Source organism: Pipistrellus kuhlii, unplaced genomic scaffold (assembly GCF_014108245.1).
Source record: "Pipistrellus kuhlii isolate mPipKuh1 unplaced genomic scaffold, mPipKuh1.p scaffold_m20_p_7, whole genome shotgun sequence".
Classification (NCBI taxonomy): domain Eukaryota; kingdom Metazoa; phylum Chordata; class Mammalia; order Chiroptera; family Vespertilionidae; genus Pipistrellus; species Pipistrellus kuhlii.
In genome coordinates this window covers 43,249,355-43,272,528 of record NW_023425573.1, presented here as the reverse complement: position 1 = coordinate 43,272,528, position 23,174 = coordinate 43,249,355, and the positions used below count along the sequence as shown (strand labels likewise).

Here is a 23,174-nt window from a genome sequence, read left to right as displayed (position 1 = left end):
TCATTGATCAAAAAGTATAGGTAAGGTTATTCCTATAAAAATTGCATGTAGACGTACAAGACCAACATTGTTACAAAAATAACATGTTTAATATGGGATTCTCTGGCCATTTGATTCATGGTCAATTTCCATTTGATTCATGGTCCCTTCTTATCTGGGAGGGATGCATTTCAAGACCCCTAGTGAATGCCTGAAACTATGGGTAGTACCAAACCTCATATACACTATGTTTTTTTTCCTATACATACAAACCTAGAATAAAGATTAAATTACAAATTAGGCACAATAGGATATTAACAACAATAACTAATAATAAAATAGAACAATTATAACCACATACTGTAATAAAAGTTATGTGAATGTGGTCTCTCTCTTCAAATTAGCTTACTATACTGTCCTGGCCTTTCCACTGACAGGAAACATGCCCTGGAAGGCATCACTGCTCTTGAGTTTCGGGTCATATTAAGCAAAGTAAGGGTTAGTTGAACGCAAGCACTGTGATTCTGTGACAGTCAGTCTGGTACTCAAGAAGGCTACTAAGTGACTATCTCACTATTCAAAGAGATGAGTCATGTCTTGGGAGAGACATAGCTTGAAGTGTGTGCACACAATTAAAAAATGGCACACAAATGGCACACAGAATGGCACACAATTAAAAAATGTATGAGTTGTTTACTTCTGGAATTTTTTATTTAATATTTTCAGAGCATGGATAAACTGAAACCATGGAGTGAAACCTCAAATAAAAGAGAACTGCTATAGTTTGATTCAGGTGACAAGTTTCCAAGTAGAATGTATTAAAGTAATATTTTTCTCCAGAACTGACACTGGCCGAATTAAACAATAGAAAATGATATTTAATTGGAAAATAAATCTAATTTTTACATACCCTGGAGAGAACTGACTTTAATGTTTTGGTAAAAACATAAGAATCTCTGTGAGAAATAAAATAAGACTATATTATATTATGTTAAATTGTTTCTAATGAGGGAATTATTTATATATGTTAGGGAAACTGAAGATAAGTCTTAAGTTCTTAAAAAGTGACATTTAAAATAAATTTTATTTTAGAAGAACATATTATAAGGCTATCAACAACCTATAAAATGCAAATGGAAATAGACAAGTCTGCTTAGATTCTACAAACATAACTAAATCCTAGTCAATAAAAGAGCAATATTTTTCTATTTAAATCATACTTAATTAAAAATCTTTGTTTTGGTTAAAAATTTTTATTTTTTTAGCCAAAACCGGTTTGGCTTAGTGGATAGAGCGTCAGTCTGTGAACTGAGGGGTCCCAGGTTCAATTCCAGTTCAATCCCTTGGTTGCAAGCACATCCCCAGGAGGAGATGTGCAGGAGGCAGCTAATTGATGTCTCTCTCTCATTGACATTTCTAACTATCTCTCTCCCTTTTTTCTCTCTGTAAAAAATCATTAAATCATATTTAAATTTTTTTTATTTCTTAATAAATAACTGCTTTCTGTGCTATATATCTTATATATAAATACTTCATGCTTTTAAAAAAGGTTTGGAAAATTAACAAGTAAATAACAGCAAAATTTCTAATTTGTAATGAACCATAGGGAATTGCTTAGTATTTCCTAAGAGGAAGTAATATAAAATTTTTTGTAATTCTGATAAATGATATTTAAATTAGGTTAATTTATAAATCATCTATGTTCTGAGTCAAAATTACATTTTTTGTTTATTATGTTGTATGTTTTACCACATTGTCAAGAAAATTTGGGTGGATTTATATGTAAAATCTTTAAGTTACTATTACTATTTATAAAAATTAAGATTAATGCAATTATAAATTGAGGCTATATTAAATATAACTTTTTAAAAAGTTTAAAATTTAGTCAATATTCAATATCTACCATTGAATATATTATAATAATGCAAGCTTTGGCATTATACAGACAAAATTCTGTCAATTTTTTTATTTTTTCCTTTATGTTTATTCTTAGGCACATGTGTGATTCATATTATTTTCAATAAAACTCAAAGTACAGGTTAGATCATCACAATGAGAAGCACATGATGTCAAATTCACTTTAGTTGATTATTATTATATCATTACACAGTACTTTTAATAGTGCATTTGCTTTTTTGTATACAGGTTTGTAAGGAAACTCCCAAGATAGATTTAGGAAATAAAGTCATTTTTATAAGCACAGCAGATAAATGATATTGTATCATTTCAAGGGTGGCCTAAATTCTCTTGCATATCACCTAGAAGTTAATATGCAACAGATAAAAAGATAAAGTAGCAACTTTGCAAGGATTTGCCATTCCTTTGCATGCATGGTTGTTTCTTCCTTTTTAAAATTCAGTATAATTTAATTTTGGCTATAGGCAATACTTCTGGTTCTTTCCGTTTCCTTACCCTCATCCCTTCAAATCGTGATAAAGCTCTTAGGGGTCTCAAAGCTCTTAGTGTTCGGAGAGATTTGATGGCACCAAGTTCGGAGTAACCCAAGGCATTCGCCGTTAAACTGACCAATGAAACCTACACCGATAAACAAACAAACAAAGGTAACTGTTATTCAATTTTTAGTTACTATGTCATTCAACAAATATGATCTTGCTTATAATTACTCAGAAGATAAATGGTTGTATATTTTCAGTAAACCTTTACAAATTTTAAGGAAATATTTTCAGTTTAATGAAAAAAGTAGTTTTTAAAATGTTAATTAAAAGTTAGTTGAATAAAAAATCTCAAATGTCATGTAATTTATTAATTGTTCAATTAATTTGTTAGTAGATCAATTAGTTTTTAAAAATTAAATAAAAATTAATTTAACAAAGAAAAACATCTAAGTGTAAGAAAATGCCATTGGCTATCCTTCCTTTATTAAGTCACTGCTGAATATAGGGTTTTGCCTATGGCTAAATAAAATACAAAAACTGCTATTGTATCAGAAAAAGCAAGAAATCTCTATCTTGCATTCATATGTTCACCTAACTATAATTGATATGCTCCTAAATTAAGGTGCTAAATCACATTGATTTTGCAGTTTAGTTTTGGAAGGGGATGCTTTGTCTTGCTAATGCGTTGTGTTTTCACTTGTTTAAAGTTCATAAATGTTATATTTACTTAAAAAATAACTTAAAATGTTATTTCACTATGAAACTCAGTTTTGTTTTTTTCTATACTAATTTACAGCTTCTGCTGGTCCAAAATGGCCAATCAATATTTATCAAACAAACAAACAAACAACTAACTAACTAACTATTAATAACTAACTAAATAAATTTATATACAAAGACTAAGAAATAAAAATGTTAGGTGTCTAATTCTCTAAAGATTTACCAAAACTCCATGTCCAAACAGTTTTCATTCATTTGAAAATGGCTAGTATTGGACAAATTCTAAATACACTGGAAACTGTTTTTGTAAAATTTTCTATCTTTAAGTGAATTAAGTTGCCTTATATCTATTATAATTTTTATATTAGTTTAGATTTACTATAATTCCTTTGGTTTTTTTAGAGTTATTTGCTAATCCTTATGAAATAATGAAAAGAGAACATTGGAAAATAAAAGTATTATTATTGAAAAACAACAAAATGCTTTATAGAATTATTTTCCTAAAGTATATCATAGATGATGATTAAAACCCAACTTGTAATAATTGTGGAAGTTGAAATATAACTTCTAATGTTTGAAACCTCAATATTAGAAACAATTTATCTCTATGATATGATGAAGCAATTCTTTTGAGGTTTTCTCTCAATTTACTAATTTCATAGTAACATTATTAAGCTTTTCAAATAGCTCTGGCTTTGCCTTTGTTTAAAATTAAGAAGATATAATATATGCAGGACTCTTAACCTAGAAATACTTTCCACAAGAAGCCTGCATCTTTCTGCTGGATTATCTTTTTGGGATAAAACCATTACCTATGAAATCTATGATATTTTGGATACACTTTTGTAAAGCTGAAATTATGCCAAACTGATAATATGAAACATGATGTTTAATTTTAACAAATTTTAGTTCAATAATTTCTTTTAGGGCAAATGAAATATTAATCATTATGTGTGGAAATCTATGAAGGTCTGGTTCATTACTAATTTATAGTCTAGGCTCTAGAGCAGTGATCAGCAAACTTATTAGTCAACAGAGCCAAATATCAACAGTACAAAGATTGAAATTTCTTTTGAAAGCCAAATTTTTTAAACTTAAACTTCCTCTAATGCCAGTTCTTCAAAATAGACTCGCCTAGTCAGTGTTATTTTGTGGAAGAGCCACATGTGGCTTGCGAGCCGCAGTTTGCCAACCACGGACTTAAGGGAACTCTGATCACTGCATGAAATATATTCTCCCTATACTCTGTACCTTACCTCCTATAATGAAGTTATAAGCCATATTATATACTCTTTAAGCCTACCCTTTAAAAACTTTGAGTAGATCACAGAGAATTTTAAAAATTGACAGGAGCTCCCACCATCATGACTATTTATCAAGAGCCTTTAAGATTATATGTACTAATATCATCCTTTACAGAGTTAGGAGCCAAGTACATTTCTCACTGGCATACAAACAAGTAGAAGTGGGGTTGATATTCAAGCCCAAGTGCCTGATTCACAACATCAGAAATTTAAACATGCCCAGTTTTACCACTGTCCCTACAAAGTACTGTTTTTTTTTATGTCCAGCTTTTTCCTAGATAATCACCATAAATCCCATCCTTCCAATGCTAAATCACTACTGAATTAACCTATTCTTACAAAAACAACAGTTACATTCAACAAATTATTTAAGGATTAGCTGCACATCCCATCAACACAACATGGTGGTCAGAGACTCCCTATTTTAGAATTAGCATATCCATAAGACAAACTACCTTAAATGGCAGACTAAGAAATGGAGAATACCTACATCAACAATTAAGAAGTCCAGCCAACACCAGGCATTGGTGAAATATGTTTGATAGCCATAAGCCACCCATTTTAGAAGCATTTCCAGAATGAAGATGTAAGTGAAAACCTTATCAGCATATTCCAACATTGTCTTGATTGTCTTTCGCTGATCAATATATATATCTTCAAATGCCTATATGAAAAGGTCATACATTTTAGATTTCTAAAATCATTGTACTCTATAAGCTATTTTTTAAATCTTATATATATGTATATACATATCTATAGGATAATATGCCAAATGGACAGGATGCCATCACAAAATGACTGATCAGCAGCCTGCATCCCCACCCCCTTTGCTGGCCTGGAGACATGAGGCTCGAGTCCCCGACCCCAGCAATAGGCCCAGGGAGGTGAGACTTATGTCCCCACCCCCTCTAATGAATTCCCTTTTAATGTGCATGAATTTTGTGCACCGGGCCACTAATATATATATATTTAATTGGAATAGTAGGACACATGAACAATAGCTATTGCTTTTTTTTCTTTTAAATATCAAGGGAAAAGTTATTATCTCTCTTTATACTATAGCTGAAAGAAAAAAAGTAAATTTTATGAATTAATTTGACTTAATAGAAAATAGTTCTTGATGTCATATCCTGATAGTACTACCCCAGCTTGAAGTTATTACTCCTTTTGTTTGATTTCTTTTGCTTCCCTTTGTTGGCTTTTTGCCATTGAAAGGAGGTTGAACAAATAAAAAGTAAAACTTATAGTTTACATAAAGTAGAATTGTAACTCATAATCACTTTATCCAATTTTAGTTGATGGTTTGGTTCATTTGTCCCTTCTCCCCTTCATTTTGTTTATAGTTTATATTTCTCAGCAGAGACAAAGTCTATGATACATTTCTAGTCTATATTACTTCTCATTTAGATAAAATTACTTCTTATTGAGACCACAATATATTCTTCTAATAGGAACCTCTCTTGATATTTCACATATAAGTCTCACATTTATTTTAATATTAAAATATTATTTCTTATCTTAGTAGCATATAGAGAAATTCATTTTATCAGAGAAATATTCAAAAAATATAGGACTATATTCTAATTATAAACTTAAGTGTAAGAAACGTTAAGATCCATCCATCTATCTACCTATTTATCTATCATCTATCATCTATCTTCTTTCTAATGGCTTAAATATTGCATTTGAGTTAGTGTTTTTCTGAAATGCTATGTATATGTTACAGTTTATGTTTTTGTAATTTATTTTTATATAAGTGTAAATTGATTCTGATGTAAAGGAAGTCATCATATAAAGAGAAACCAATCCTTAAATGAATCACTTAGGCACACTGACCAATATTTGTCACCAATATTCATTGTTTCTTGAATAACATAAGAATAGTCACACAATTCAAAAGGGTCAGAGAAGTGGTTCCTAAGGACTTATTGACTGTTCATAAAGAAATAGTAATACCGGTAATAATACCATTCAGAAAAACAATTCACCAGGATTTAGAAGTTATAAATTCCCAATCACAGGATTATCATTAACTTCACTGAAGCTGCCATGCTTACTTTTCTTGTTAAAATATAAGTAATTAAATATTCATATCATTTGGTTATAATAAACTGAAGGGAGAATTTTTTTGGGTTACTGAATAAGCAAAAATTAAATAATTTATTATACATATATAGTAAAAGTAAATTCAGAAATAAATAATTATACATTAAGTCTATAGTCTGGAAGATATGAAATGGGAGTAATTACAAATGCTTTGGAAATGGGTTCAAGGATAGGATGGTCGATTGGTCGATATAGAAATGTATTTATGTTTCAGGAAGAAGTCAGAAGTAGAAATAATAGAGATTAATTAAATAGCTGAGGCTGTGGAAATGAAAATGGATGTACAATGAAGATTGAGGGGGAAATGTGCATTTACTAAAACAATGCAACAGTAAGGGTTAATAAGTCATCGGTAGTCGATTATTATAAAACTTAGTATTATGCCACTTTTGCTCAATATTCACTCACCAGAGCACCACTACTAAGGAGAATCATGAAAACAATGAAGGTTTCAAACCAGTTATGTTCAACTATTCGGAAACATGTTCTTCTCAGGTTCCACCATTGTTTTCCTCTCCCTTCTTCCACACTGACTTGACAACATTTGAATCTTTGTACACAGCCTGCAAGTATAATGTTCAAATAGATAAAATAATTCTGCTGCTTCCATAGTAACTTCTGCCATGTTCCAGATCCATCTTTTCTTCCCTATTGCCAGTTCTACCTTGCTGGGATAACTCTCTAAGCCTGAGAGAGAGTACATAAGTAGTAAGAGCACATTTATTAGCTAAAGTTATAAAATCATTCAGGCTCTTTAAATGGTTCTCTGGCTAATAACATCTGCATTTTCTGACTCAACTGTTATTCTCTAAGAAGGAACTTTGTAAAGTAAAAATCAATGTCAAGGAGCTTTGCCTTTTCCTCTATCATCCCATTGCGCTCTGTTAAATTCTCTAGCAGGCGTGGGAACATTATTTTTCTGCCAATGGCCATTTGGATATTTATAACATCATTCCAGGGCCATACAAAATTATCAACTTAAAAATTAGCCTGCTATATTTGGTCAAATATTTAATTGACTCACCTCTAATGCTTTGGCAGGGCCAAATCCAAATATTTTGTGTGTCTTATAGGGCCCACTCTTACTAGAAAAGGACTTCAAAATGCAAATTAATAATAAACAGAAATCTTATCTTTTAAAGATGATGTAGAGTAATAACCTACATCTCTCCCAACAATGCTGGGTTTGTTACTGTTTGGTTTTCTTGTGGCGGTCCTAGAAGAATTTACATAATTTTCAAAATTAATTTTGTTCACTGAAATGTGATTTGCCATGGCCCTGCTTTATTTGTCATTTTTTTTTCTTACACTGCTTTCACTCACTCTAACATAAAAATTAAATCTTCAGGAAACTGTAAATGACTTTGTAAGCATAAGGGAGGACACACACACACACACACACACACACACACACACATACATACACAGGAAGGAAGGAAGGAAGGAAGGAAGGAAGGAAGGAAGGAAGGAAGGAAGGAAGGAAGGAAGGAAGGAAGGAAGAAAGGAAAGAAGGAAGAAAGGAAAGAAGGAAGAAAAGGAGGGAGAGAGGGAGGGAGGGGAGGAGAAAGGAAGGGGAGAAGAAAAGGGAAAGAGAAGAAGATGGACCTTGCTCCCAATAATATTACATTCTGGTTTTCAAGAAAAGATATAAACACAGGAACCCTGCCTCAAGTGGGGGGAAAAAAATAGCTAGGTATTATATGCTGGGAAAAAAAGGGGGAAAAGAAAGGAAGGGAGAGAGGGATTGAAGGGGAGAGAAAAAAAAAAGACAGAGAAGAGACATATTACAGTTCAAAAGAGAGAAGAGCTCTCATAAAAGAATATATGATTAGTTATCAGAAGAATTAAATAGATAAATTGATTACAGCTGCTGAGCTCTTTCCCACTATGGTCAGATGAAGGTAGTTTGAGAAGGACTTTGAGTGTATAATTTATATAGAAATTAGAGGGAGATATTAGATATCAGGCCTTTGAGGAAGGGATCACTAACTAGAGAATATTCAAATAGATTCATCACTTCAATCTCAAATTCTCCAGAAAATTTGATCATGGGAATTATTACGCATAGGGAAAACAAAGATGCCAACTTGTGAAATTGTTTTATTTTTAAAATGAAACATTACTTACTAATTTTGATTATATTAAAATACTTTTCTCCATACTTATGATTCCTACTACATAATGGGCAGAGATAACTGAAAAGTAATAGACTGAAAATTCATTAGCATATTAGAGGGCATTGAAATAGATTCACCACACAGTTCTATCCTGTTCTGAGTGGTCTGTTTTGGGTGATCAAGACCTGAACACAGGCACACACAAAACAAAACTTCACTCTACAAATGGACGATTAGCATGAGGGTCATCTTCTTCACCTTCAGTGAAACAGGCTTCCGGCTCCAGGGTTTCCTCAGGCTCCACCACGGGCTGTTCCTCCGCGGGTGCGCCAATGTCCACAGTGCTGCCTTCAGATGAGCTACTGCTTTCATTAAGTTTCTGTGCATGAGATGGACATAATTAGTACATCACTTCAATGTTGGTAACTAATAAGAAGCCCACAAGAAAGGATTAGTACTATAATCTGATTTTGAATTCTCTTTGAAATAAATAGATTTTGTTTAGAAACCAAAGTGGGATTGAATAGGAAGATGAAATAGGGAAATTGCCGATATGAACTTCTTTGCAATAATTCACAATGTAGATGTGAGATCAGATTGCTATGTTATGAAGTCACAAATAGCCACCAGAAACATGTACTAAGCAATCCACTGCTCTATGGATTAGAGAAGCCCCAATATTTGTTTAGGAGCAAATCTTTTAAGTTTGAAGTGGTTAGAATTTTTTTCTGTCCTTTCAATATTACTTTCTAGTTTAGCTGCATTGTGATTAGATAATAACCTACATGATGTCTTCTATTTTCAATTTAGGGAGACAATAACACTATACAGTAGCTGCTATTCTGAATTTATTAAGGTTTACTTTGAGATCCAGTATATTATTAATTTTCATAAATGTAACATGGGCACTTGAAAATAACAATTCTCTGTATATATAATTTTTGAGATAATAAACACTTATAGCATATTTTTATTATTTACTAGCACCACTAGCCGGGCCTCCCTCTCTCCCTCTGGCAGCCTGCTGCTGTCTCCTTTCCCCTGGTCCCCTGTTGCCACTGCTGCTGGCCAGGGCCTCTCTCCATTCCTTTGGCTGGCTCCACCCCCTGGTTGAACTCCCAGATGAACTCCTGGTCAAGGGGACAATTTGCATACTACGCTTTTATTATATAGGATAATATTCAAGTTATCAGTGTCCTTTTTAAATTTTTCTTTGTTTTATCAAAGACTAAAAGAATATTATTAAAACCCTCACAATCATTATACATTACTTTTATCAATATATTCGTATAGTTCTCATTATTGAAATAAAAGATGAAGTGGCTCTGAGTAGTTTATTTGATCGGGGTAATAACACTATTATACAAAAAGAAAAGGGAAAGATTTGTGGAAAGAATCCATTTCTACATGAGATATACATTCAAATAAAATGCTAACTAAATTGAATAACAGTAAAATAAAACATCCTCAAAAAGTATTTTCTTGATTTAAAAGCCAATAAGGCCAATTAACTTTTCGTTTTTTTTGTTCTTAAATTATAATTTTATTTTATTTTGAAATCCACCTAATAAAACCACTGGTTCTCATAGTTTTTTAGATTAATAGACTATTTGAAAAACCCATGTTAATGTTTACTAAACCATTAACCAGCCTTTCACTTACTAACTTCCAAATGAGCTAGTTTATTTGAAAACAGGTATAGTTCCACACATGACTCTCATAGCTAAATTACAGTCTACACTGACTTGTATTCCCCATGGGTTTGGCAGGCTGACGTAACAAGGGAACCTAGAGAATTCAGGGAACTCATGGTGCCTGAGGCATCCATTTTGCCTCGTACAATTACCATTTAATAACTATAAGCCTGATAGTAAGAACATTTTTCTTCTCAGTGGCTTTATGCAACATGTTTTTCTTTTTAAAAATGTTTGCTATGGAAGAAATGATTTTGACCCTGAGTGTGAAAGCAAAGTAAAGCAAATAAAATACTCCGTGATATTATTTTAAGAGTACATGATTAAATCGTATTTTCTTGTTCTCTGACTTGATCTTAAGATATTTTTGCTTTTATTTTAGACTTGGTTTGTTAGGGGGAGCTTATCTATAGGGTTTAATAGTTCAATTGATAATACGTGCTAAAATATATTAAAAATAAAGTGGGGTCAGCTGGTATGGCTCAGTGGTTGATCTTCGACCTATAAACCAGGAGGTCACAGTTCAATTCCAGGTCAGGGCACATGCCTGAGCTCAATCCTCAGTGGGGGGCATGCAGGAGGCAGCCAAACAATGATTCTTTCTCATCATTGATGTTTCTGTCTCTCCTTCTCCCTTCCTTTCTGAAATCAATAAAAACATATAAAAAATAAACTTAGAATTTAGGGGTCAAAAGGGTACAGAATATGTATGTGTCTATATATATTGTTTTTGAAAAAAATACTAATTTTAAAGCTAGGCATGTACTATTTTAAAGGTGAATTTTTCACTATTGTTATATATTTAAGATATATATATATATATATATATAAATAAAATCGTAAGCCATACATAAATGAGATGTTCTACAACCTCAACAATATTAATATTTAATTGTGTATATTGTGCATTAGTAAATATTTCCAATGTACACTAAGCATATTAAAATTTAAAATGGCCTCTAATAAAGACTCTCAACAAAATACTCATATAATAACAAAGGAAAAAATACTGTGCAGAGATTTAGTATTTTCACAGAGAAGTTAGAAAAATTAAATATTGTCAATTTCCACATCATCCCTAAAACCCATGTGATTTCTTCATCAATCTGTGTGTTAGAATGACAATCTCCAGTATATTATTCACATTTACTAAATATTTAATTGTTCTTATTGTGAAATCTAGTGATTGTCAAATACTTGCCCAGAGTAGAGGTGATGGTGGAGGAATAAAACTCTAATATATTTTAAATTATGCTTTTTAACATGAATTTTTGTATCAATGACTAGCTTTAAAATAACAAAAAAAACCCATAACATTCCATCATATATTAGATCAACAGAAAATTATTGTAATGCAAATAAGTTAGACACCAAAAAAACAAAAAAACTCTGCAAAATTCATCAATACCGTATTTTTCGGATCATAAGACGCTCCGGACCATAAGACGCACCAGTTTTTAGAGAAGGGAAATGAAGAAAAAAAGATTCTGAAACAAATAGTGTCCTAAAATATTTTATGTGCATTAAAACCCAACATCACAGTCATAAACACATGTAATCAACCCTGTAAAGTAAACAGCAGCATTTAGAACCATTTTAGAGCCGGGCAAGCACACAGAGACCACACAGAGCCAGGCAAGTAAAAAAACTTTTTTTTAAAAGTATATGTGTAGGCTATATTTGGACCATAAGACGCAGGGACTTTCCCCCCCCCACTTCTGGGGGGAAAAAAGTGCGTCTTATGGTCCGAAAAATACGGTAATTCCTAGGCTAGAAAACAAAATTGTAAACCAAATGAGTAATTTCCATTGTTAAATTTATTTTGCTGAATTGAGCAGAGTCACTAGTGTTCTGACATTAATTTTTAAAGCTAAATAACATAATCTATAATAATAAAAGTATAATATGCTAATTAGACCAGACCACCTTCCTGATAACCTTCCAAAAGACCTTCTGGACGAAGCTGTGATGGCGGGAGGCGAGGCAGAGGCAGCTGCCACCGTGGCGGAGGCCAAGTCCCTTGCACTAATTTCATGCATTGGGCCTCTAGTACTATATAATAAAAGGCTAATATGCAAATTGTCCCCTCTGGAGTTGGACTGGGAGACTGGGAGTTTGATAGCTTGCTCCGACATGCACTGACCACCAGGGGTGGTGTTGAACATGGCAGGGGAACAGCTGCTACTGCTGGGTGCTGAGGGAGTGAGCAAAGGAGCAGGTGGGGAGGCTAGGAGGCAGGGAATATGATTGGCCCTGATCACTGGCCAGGCCTAGGGACCCTACGTGTGTCAGGCCTCTGGTTAACAAATATTGAATGTATCTACTGAAAGCGTTTAGTTCTCTTGTTAGTCAGACAAGCTTGGGTTTGAGTTACAATAACTTATAGACCTTAGGCAATTAAGTTGATTCCTTAAGCTTTAGTTTCTAATTTATAAAATGATCCCTACTTCACATAGTTGCTATAGGGATCAAACCAGATAACACATGGGGAATGCTTGGCATGTGCTTACTGAGTAAATGGTGATAATTTTCATAACAGTATTATATAGTTTTTAGTATATGTATCACCTCACAGAATGGCTACTATCAATAAATCAACAAACAACAAGTGCTGGCAAGGATATAGAGAAAAGGGAACCTAATGCAATATTGGTGGGAATGCAAACTGGTGCAACCACTGTGGAAAACAATATGAGTTTCCTCCAAAAATGAAAAATGAAACTGCCTTTTGACCCAGGGATCCCACTTCTTGGGAATATATCCTAAGAATCCTGAAATACCAATCAGAAAATGTTTGCAACCCTATGTTCATAGCAGCATTATTTACAATAGTTAAGATCTGGAAATAACCCAAGTGCCAATCAGCAGGTGAATGGATTAAAAAGCCATGGCACATTTACACAATGGAATATAACATGGCTGTAAAAAAGAAGGAGGTTTTATCCTTTGCTATTAACATGGATGGAACTAGAGAGCATATGGTAAGTGAAATAAACCAATCAGAGAAAGACAAATACCAGATGATTTCACTAATATGTAGATCCTAATGAACAAAATAAACTGATGAATAAAGTGGAACCAGAATAATGGATACATGGGACAGCCTGGTGGGTGCCTGAGGGGAGAGGGGTGATGGTGATTGGATAAAGGAGGTGAAGAGATTAGTTAAAAAATCCCATGGCCAAGGGAGAGGAAGAAGGTGGTTTGAGGTAGGCAAAGGAAGGGAAAAAGGAAGATACTTGCAATATTGTCAACATTAAAAGTTTTAATTAGCCTGGCTGGCATGGCTCAGTGGTTGAACGTCAACTTATGAACCAGGAGGTCAGAGTTCGATTCCCAGTCAGGGCACATGCCTGGGTTGCGGGCTCCATCGCAAGTGTGGGGTATGCAGGAGGCAGCCAATCAATGATTTTCTCTCATCATTGATATTTTTATTTCTCTCTCTCTCTTCCTTCCTCTCTGAAATCAATAAAAAAATATATTTTAATTAAAAAAATAAAATAATTTAGACATGTACACTAGAGAGCATTTTTCTGTTTTTGAGATTTCCCCACAATAAATGGGAAGTGAAAGTGCTTTATTCTAGACTTCCTTTGAATTATTTTTCATATCCATTAGAGTTTTCTTAATATTTCTAATTAAGTTGCTATGGATTAAATTGTGTGCCCTCATGATTAAGTTCTTGTAGCTCTAACTCCCAGAATGACTGGATTTGGAGATAGGGCCTGTGAGGTATTGATAAAGGTTAAAGGAGATCCTGAGGGTGAGGTCCTAACCTGACAGGGTGGTTGCTCTTACAAGAAAAGGAAAAGACACCAGAGCTCTTTCTCTCTCCACACATGCATGTCAAGGAAAGGCCAGGTGAGCACACAGTGAGAAAGCAGCCATCTGCAACCCCAGGAGAACACTCTCACCAGACACTGACCCTGCTATCACCTGGATCTCAAACTTTACAGTCTCCAGAAATACGAGAGAATATATTTTGGTTGCTTAAGCCATGCAGTGTACAACATATTCTATGGCATCCTGGAAGATTAACACATAGGTCACTATAATTTTAATTGGAGGATCTACATAGGATATTTTTTCTTGTTTAGTTCTCTTCCATGTATATGAGACAAATGTGAATCAATGGAAGATATGCAGACCCTGTAAACAAAGACTGTAAGTTTAATTCGCATCTATACCCCTCATTAGTTGTATGACTTTAAGCTACATAAACTAATTTTCTTATCTGAAAGTCAGAATAATAACACATTCCTTTCAAAGTTATCATATGTATTAAACCAGATGACCCTTATTCATTTCTGGGATCATTCACTTATTCACCATCTAACAAATATTCATTAATAAAAATGAGAAAGTTCACACAAAAACTACATTATTCTTCAATTTATCAATTATTTCCCTGGTCTTAAATATTTGATTTCTCAGTGAAATAAAACTTTATATGATGGCAAAAAAATCTAGATGGAAATATATAATTATAAATACATATACATATAAGTTGAAATATGACCATTATGACCCAGAATGAGAATTAGGGATTTAACATAGGCATTGACACTTATTTTCTTAATCTATTATATTTTTTCATACCTCACTAATGAACTAATCGACTAATTAGGAGAACTGTTTATTAATTAGGAGAACTATTTATCCCTAATATTTCCATAAGACTGACACACTAATGAATATGTCCTTTGGAATATATTATCTATTTCTATACCATAAAAAGTAATTAATATTCCAAGTTTAAAGAGAGAGAAAAGTTCATTGGTTACTCGATTCAGGTAACCTCAGGACTTATTAGTCTATCCACAACTATCTATCCACAACTATAAAATCTCACCTCTTTGCTTTCTTCCAGATCTGATTCACTACTGAAGTCCTCTGTGTTTAAATTTTCAAAGTCAGACTCTCCTACAGCAATTGGTACAGTCACCGTAAGACTGGGATTGTTTATGAATGACATGTAATCACTTTCATCAATAATGTATTTTTCAACACTGCTGCCAGTTGCTATTCCACTTGTGGTTCCATTTACATCTTTAAGATAGCGAAGATCTTTCCCAATTTCTGTATGATTGGACATACAGCTTTCTTTTTTATTGTGCAGATCATCAAGTGGTTTAATTTCATCTAAAATCTTTTGCTTTCTCACGAAGGATTGTTGAATAAATTCATATATTTTTCTCTTCACATAAGCGATTCCTTTATGCATCCTCTCCACAGCAATTTGGAGATTGTTCATTTCATTATCATCATCAGTGGCTGCAAGGTTGTCTGCACTAAATGAGCTCAGGAGCAAGGCCAGAAAGAGGTTCAGGACCTTAAAAATAATATAAACATGATTATGATTTCACCCCAGTATAAAGAATAGCAGATGAACATCACTTATTCCTCTAAGTGTAGAGGAAACTATAAGTTCTAACAACTAGACAAGAAAGGAACACCGAAGTGCAGTGATTAGAGATTGGGCAATTTGAATTTTTGATCCTGCACAATAGCTATTTCTCTACACATACATCGTTGGGCAAAGAGATGATTTCTGTTGGTCTCAAGTTCTCTCACTTATAGAATGAGAAGTTGAATGAGATGCCTTAAGGTTTAGCTAAGTTTGAAACTGTGTGAATATAAGGAAACAGATTGATGTGTGTACTTATACAAGAGCCCTAAACTTAAAAAATCACTAAGGCTTGCAACTATGAATTTAAATACTTCCTATGGTTTCTTAATTGATAAAGAGTTATATTGCACTAGACATAAATTGAAATATGACCATTATGACCCAGAATGAGAATTAGGGATTTAACATAGGCATTGACACTTATTTTCTTAATCTATTATATTTTTTCATACCTCACTAATGAACTAATTGACTAATTAGAAGAACTGTTTATTAATTAGGAGAACTATTTATCCCTAATATTTCCATAAGACTGACACACTAATGAATATGTCCTTTGGAATATATTATCTATTTCTATACCATAAAAAGTAATTAATATTCCAAGTTTAAAGAGAGAGAAAAGTTGATCAGTTACTCGATTCAGGTAACCTCAGGACTTATTAGTCAATCCTTGTTTTGACTGAGAACTACTAGAGAACTGGCTAATCCAGAGAGTGACTATTGCCATGAAGGGACAAGAAAATGGTAAAATCAGTATGAACACTTAGAGGCTTCACTTTTTAGTTCTAAACTAGCAAGTAAGAGTGGGCTTTCTCTAAATTTTTTCCAGACTTTTCCTTCTCTTGTCTCCGAATGTTTCCAACCTATCCGATTAAGCCTGTCTTCAACATGATACTGTATAGGAATTCACATAATAAATGTGATGACATAATTGACAAAGTGGTGTTGAGTGTAACTGTAGAGTTCCTGCTATATTGCTGTGTTGTCAAAATAAGACTATAAGCATATGCAAGGTAAGAGACTTTCAAAATTGTTAATCATAGTTTTTGTTTTGGATAAAATGTCACCATTCAATTGTGCTCTTAATCTATTTCTGAAACACAAATCATAAATGGGTGCATACCACTAGGTTTCCAATGACCATGACCATCATGAAAACAGTAAGGCACATGGCTTGACCAGCGACCTCCATGCAGTCCCACATGGTCTCTATCCACTCTCCACACAGCACGCGGAACACAATCAGGAAGGAGTGGAAGAAGTCATTCATGTGCCAACGTGGGAGTGTACAGTCTTCATTGATCTTGCAGACACAATCTTTGTAGCTTTTACCAAAGAGCTGCATGCCGACCACCGCAAAGATGAAGACGATGATGGCCAACACCAAGGTGAGGTTACCCAGAGCCCCCACTGAATTGCCAATGATCTTAATTAGCATATTTAATGTTGGCCAAGATTTTGCCAATTTGAAAACACGAAGCTGGAAAATAAAAAATAAAAATTATCATAACCTTTAAGAGCGTTATATATATTATGGTTTAGCAAGAAATTATGATTAATATTGAGTCTGTTATAACATCTGCTCTATCTTTGAACCCTCTCAGGCTCATGGGTAATTTTGGACCCTCTAACAAAAATCTGGTTCTTACATATTTTAACAATGTAGATCATTTTCTCTAAGAGTAGATGTTTAATGCTTATATGGGGTCCAAATGTGCTTAATTTGTTTAGTGAAGGTGGTTATAAGCCAAAATAGGCCTGACACTAATATTAACATCAGAATTGCAATGATTTCTGCTGATACTTATTTGTTAACAGCATGCAAAGTAATAACATATTGAGTTCTACTATAAGTAGAGAAAAGTAGTTATTATTTATTGATGATCCTTTGAGGCACTTCCATAGTTAGATGTGCCTGCATTTTAAAACTTGGAATATTTCCCATGATTACAATTCGTGCCCTAAAGAACATATATGTGAATCAATGGGCATGTTAAATAACCCTACAGCTTTCTTTCCTGTGATTTTAGTGAAGAAGCAAATTTTACAGAGGTAGAATTATAAAAAGTTTTTGCCTGCACATCTTGTATCTGATCATCATCCATTGTTACAAAGGTGTGTTTATATTTTAAGTTACTACTAAAATGGGATACATTTTCATTATAAATATTTTTAGATCCAGAAATATTGACTGTAGTTATCTCTAGAAACAATAATTAGTCAGAATGGTAACTGAGAAATCTATTAAACCTTACATGACTATACTTTTTTTGCAATAAACACTTTTTGAAATAAGTGAGGAAATTTTATTAATTTAAGAACAGTTTCTGACAATGCAAATGTTACACACAAAATGAAAATGTTAGTGGTTGTGTGTTCAAATCTATAATAGTGTTATGCAAAAACACTGGTTATTGGAAAGATTTTGTTGTTGCTGTTTTTGTTTGTTTGTTTTTACCAATCGAAATGAACGAAGAACTGATAATCCTTCCACATTGGCAAGGCCAAGTTCTACCAGGCTAAGGGTCACAATAAAACCATCAAAGATATTCCATCCTTCTTGGAAATAATAGTAAGGATCCATGGCAATAATTTTCAGAAACATTTCTGCTGTAAAGATCCCAGTGAAAACCTAAGATCAAAACAAAATTACTGTAATTCCATCAAATAATGACAAAGTAGAATGACACAATATTTGCTCTTAGAACAAAATGCTTATGCTACTTTCCCCATAATGATTCTATTGTTAGCTTACACAATTATAATTTATAAAAGGCTCTCATAGACATTAATTCATTTTATTCTCACAGGAGTTTTTTAAAAATATTTTTTTATTGATTTCAGAGAGGAAAGGAGAGGGAGAGAGAGAGATAGAGACATCAATGATAAGAATCATTGATCGGCTGCCTCTTGCTGGCCCTGCACTTGTGATCAAGCTTGCACCCTGGACATGTGCTCTGATGACACGTGCCCTGAACAGGAATTGAACTGTGATCTCCTGGTTCATGGGTTGATGTTCAACCACTGAGCCATGTTGGTCGGGCCTCACAGAAGTTTATCAAATGGCTACGGCAAGTATTATAATTACCTTACTGCTGGGGAAAGTGGACTTTAGATGGGGTCAAAGACTTGCCTGGTATCATACAATTGGAAAATGGGAAAACTAGGACTTGAGGGCAAATCTATTTTTAACCAATGTTCTACTCATTAAATCAAACTGCCTTTACTCCAGACTTTATACAGCACAGGTACTGACAAGATTTACCCAGGAACAATTTTACTTATCTATAAGTTTACTCTCATTTCCCTCAAATCAGATAGTTATTAAACATGTATATCTATTATAATAATATAATAATGTAATATCATTATAATAATATAATATTACTATTATCGATTTGGTAAGCACATGAAAAAAAAATTTACTTCCATAGTCTAAACCCTAGTGCTTTGAAAATGTAAATACTACAATGCAGTACATTTTACATCTTCTGCTTTTACCATCAAAAATCCTAAATCTCAAAACAAATATGGCAAATGCATGCATTACTTTAGAGCTCTCTTTCAGCAAATAAAAGCTAATATTCCTAAGTTGAGCCAACTGACAATTTAATAATTTATGTTTTTTAAGCATAGAAGAGAAAGAATCAAGTGACAACCTTCAACTAAAATGGCCTTGTTAATCATATAATACACAAAATGTACTGGACAATTTCAATATTTTATAGTTTTGATATATAATACACGGATAAAACAATATATGTCCTACCTAGATCCTAGAAGTGGGAAAGCTGGAGATTTTTTGACTGGTTAAATTCTTGCTTATAATGATGATGGGCAGGTAAGATAAAAAAAATCTACAATTTTATTTTAGTCTTCTACCGGTAGGGAAACTAAGATAATATTATTTCAAAAAGTGTGTCCTTAAACTGTTTCTGCATCTTAAAAATATTGTAAGTCCTATATCAATATTGACTTTTCAAATAGTCCTATGCCTATTACATTTCTCAGTTTTTTTTGCTCTGACATTAAGAGCTATTATTGTTGGCAAAATGTATAGTGTAGCCAGCTAGATATAGTTTCTATCTTTTGGGAGCCTGGAGTAGGAAGTGTGGTGGAAAGACTGCTATAAACTATTAAATGTAAATAGTTTCTCAAACAAAAAAATCAAAGACTGAACACATTTACCTTCTAATAATCTTACCAAGTTTCCTACTGTAAGCACATGGTTGAACTGATCCGTCATGGGGTAGTGCTCCATGGCCATGAAAAGAGTATTTAAGACAATACAGATGGTGATGGTCAGGTCAACAAATGGGTCCATCACAACCAGGTTGACAATATGTTTCACTTTTAACCAATATGGTGAACAGTCCCAGATTAAGAATATGTTGGCAAATTTGTACCAACAGGGTGGGCATTTCTGCCTGGATTCTTCAAGTTCTAGATTGGAAAAAAAAGAACCACCACCAAAAGATTTATTTTATACATACATTTTATACATACATTTATTTCAGATCCACTAGACTTCTTTTCAGTAATAATCAACATGTTTCCCATTGCTTCAGAGTCAACTCCTTTTGTACTTACAACAAAACAAAAACCTAAAGTATTTATTCTTTAGACTCCTGAATATATTTCTTTAGACATACATATAGAGCAGCAATAGTAAAGAATAGTTGTTTTTTTCTTGTATATACTGATAATGTGGCTCAACCTTTACCTAAACGAATCATCTTTTAAATGAAGTCTCAATGGAAACATGGGCTGGGCAAGTGTCAAACATAGCTATTATCCTCTGGCTATAAGAGAAAGGGTAGGGATCAACATGAGCCAAGAATAATTTTTAAATTTGTTTTTATTTTGCAAAAATGACCTACTTCTCTCTTGAAATCTTGATAGTATTTAGGTTGATGTTGGAAGTCTTAAACTAAGTAGAACAAAAGAGAAGATCACTATGACTAACGGGATTAGAAACCCCTAATAGAAATGCTTATTCACATGATCTCACTCATATGTGGAATCTAATGAACCAAATAAACTGATAATCAAAAATAGACCTAGAGTCATAGAAACATGAACAGACTGTTGAACCTCAGAGAGAAGACAGGGTAAGGCAGGTGGGAAGAGATCAACCAAGAACTTGTATGCATATATGCATAATCTTTGGACCCAGACAATGAGGCAGTGGGGGCCTGGGAGGGGAGGTCGGGAGTGGGCTAGAAGAGGTTAATGGGGGCGGGGGGGAGAGATTAAATATGAAATAAAATAAACTTATATTAACTATTTTTAAAAAAATAAAGGCTTATTCTGAATTTTCAAGGATTTTCCACACACAGGAAAACATTCGTTAGAGGTCCAATATCACTGAGTTTAAAGAATTTTTTAAAAATCTCCTAGGACTTCTAAATAGATATAACAAATAATAACTCTTGAATAAAACCTACTATATTCTCCTCAGAATATACTGCTTCCAATGCATAAATGGAGATACTTGTTTCATAAGAGACTACAAGTTTAGTAAAATGAATTGAATGGAATTTGTTACAAACCTTCGACTGTATTTGTTAAAATGCTGGCTATACTCATCGCTCTTTGCCTCTGGGAAGGATCTTCTAGAAAATCCAGGGACACATGAAAAGAACTTGACCGTCTTTTTCTCATTTCAGTTTCAGTAGTTGTTCCCTGTAAAGAAAATGCTGATGTATTAAATAATTAACTTGAACAATCCGATAAGTAAACAGCTAGCGTGACACAGTGAGTTGCGTGAAACACATGCATCATGCACTTTCATGTTTAGTTGGTGATGGCAGATATTGCTGACTTATTGTATAATTAACCTGGAGTGTCCAAACTGTCAACTGTTTAGCCATACAGCAAACACTGAGTTTTTTTTAACCTTCTCATTTCATAATTTTATGAGACATGATGCAATTTAGATATAGTTGATAATCTCTTGAGAGACATATTTAACAGTTACCTTTATTTTAGAACTAATAGTGAAAAACTAACAACTTGAAAAATTCATGTAAGTGATTAGGGCATTTTCTTTTGAGAAAGGAAGCCATTTATTTTTAAAGAAATACAAATGATCATAACACATGTAATTGCCATCTCAGTTTCTGGGCACAAGACATAGATGGTCATTGACAACACAAAAATGTATGTTTAAAGAACACACACACACACATGCTGCATGGACAACAGTTTCATCCAGGGTACCAAAGCAATAAGTCATCTGATACTGACTTAGTCATGCCTCATCATGCTGATATATTTCCAAGTGAGTTAATAGTCTAATGAGGCAGCGTGTGTTTAGAAATTCCTCATCAGCAGGGTATGCATCCCAAACATATAACATACCTTTGAACACAGACAATTATTTTTACCTGTCTGTATTAATCATTTATTTGTTTCTTTTCACTAAGATGTTTTGAGAAAGCCTATATCAGCATTTTTTTTAGTAAGACAATTATGAGTACTAGAAATTTTCAGAGAACAATGAAGCTATATATTTAGGCACAGTGTTCTTAAAAATCTTCTACACTAAAGCAGGGCTATATTGAAGACTCTGTTGGAAAGATTTATTATACACCCTTTACCCTGAAACATGGACATCATTCATTCACTTTTATACCAGGCATTAGAAGATGCCCTACTATCTAAGCTCAGCATGGGTATATAGAAAATCCTCCAACTGGAGACAGTAACTTATGATTGTGTCTAATTTATCCTTAGCGTGTTTAATAAGTAAGTGCATTCACGTGTTATGCAAGAGAGTGTTGAGGCTTTAAAGTTTTAGTTGGTTAGTCTATAAAGGTATTACAAGATGCAGGTGCATTCACAGCTTGACCAACCAGGAATCATTCTCAAGGGGTTCCATTCTGTAGAAACACTGGCTGGTGCAGCGGTAAATAGGCCAGCCATGCCTGAACTGTTTAAAACTTCCTTACATTGTCATCAGTAGCTGGCTTATCTATTATCACCTCTGGCAGAAGCTGTCCAACAGGCGATGTAGGAACCGAGGGTCCACCAACCAAGGAAACCACACCATTGCAATCCACAGTGCTGTGCATCTTCCCACTCGCTGGAAACACTGCCAGCACCCGGGATGACCGGCTGGTCTGACTTAGGTTACTGTTGCGTCGCTCTCCATGCCGCCGGGGCACAAACAAGGAATCCCTCCGGCTCTCGTTATCCTCAAAGGTGCTGTGCTCATCGTCAGCAAAGTCATTCTCTGATCCCACATCCTTGGCTCGCCCTCTAAAGCTGAAAAGGCTTGTTCTGCTATTGCGCCTTGGAGAAAAGATGGAGCCACGGATGCTCAACAAAGACTGAAGTTGGGAACCAAATAGAAAAAAATAAGTAAAATTACATAAACAGAGCCATTTGAAATGTGTTTTTAATTTGCAAAATTAAATTGAAGGATATTTTAGCATTCATGA

General features: G+C 33.7%; 1 protein-coding gene across 4 annotated transcripts in view; it reads right to left on the bottom strand.

The window, feature by feature from the left end:
• LOC118709625 (sodium channel protein type 1 subunit alpha) overlaps positions 1 to 23,174 on the bottom strand; it is a 101,245-nt gene that overhangs the window by 19,706 nt on the left and 58,365 nt on the right. For 2 of the 4 annotated variants that reach the window (XM_045575272.1, XM_036421859.2), the window contains exons 12-21: positions 22,683 to 23,063; positions 21,282 to 21,414; positions 19,934 to 20,172; positions 18,188 to 18,361; positions 16,853 to 17,209; positions 15,169 to 15,648; positions 8,881 to 9,001; positions 6,914 to 7,068; positions 4,890 to 5,063; positions 2,392 to 2,514 (exon numbers count right to left, since the gene is read on the bottom strand). In XM_045575272.1, coding sequence (XP_045431228.1) covers positions 2,392 to 2,514; positions 4,890 to 5,063; positions 6,914 to 7,068; positions 8,881 to 9,001; positions 15,169 to 15,648; positions 16,853 to 17,209; positions 18,188 to 18,361; positions 19,934 to 20,172; positions 21,282 to 21,414; positions 22,683 to 23,063 — 2,337 coding nt within the window. The remainder of the gene's footprint in view (positions 1 to 2,391; positions 2,515 to 4,889; positions 5,064 to 6,913; positions 7,069 to 8,880; positions 9,002 to 15,168; positions 15,649 to 16,852; positions 17,210 to 18,187; positions 18,362 to 19,933; positions 20,173 to 21,281; positions 21,415 to 22,682; positions 23,064 to 23,174) is intronic. The other 2 variants (XM_045575273.1, XM_045575274.1) reach the window with 2 other exon arrangements.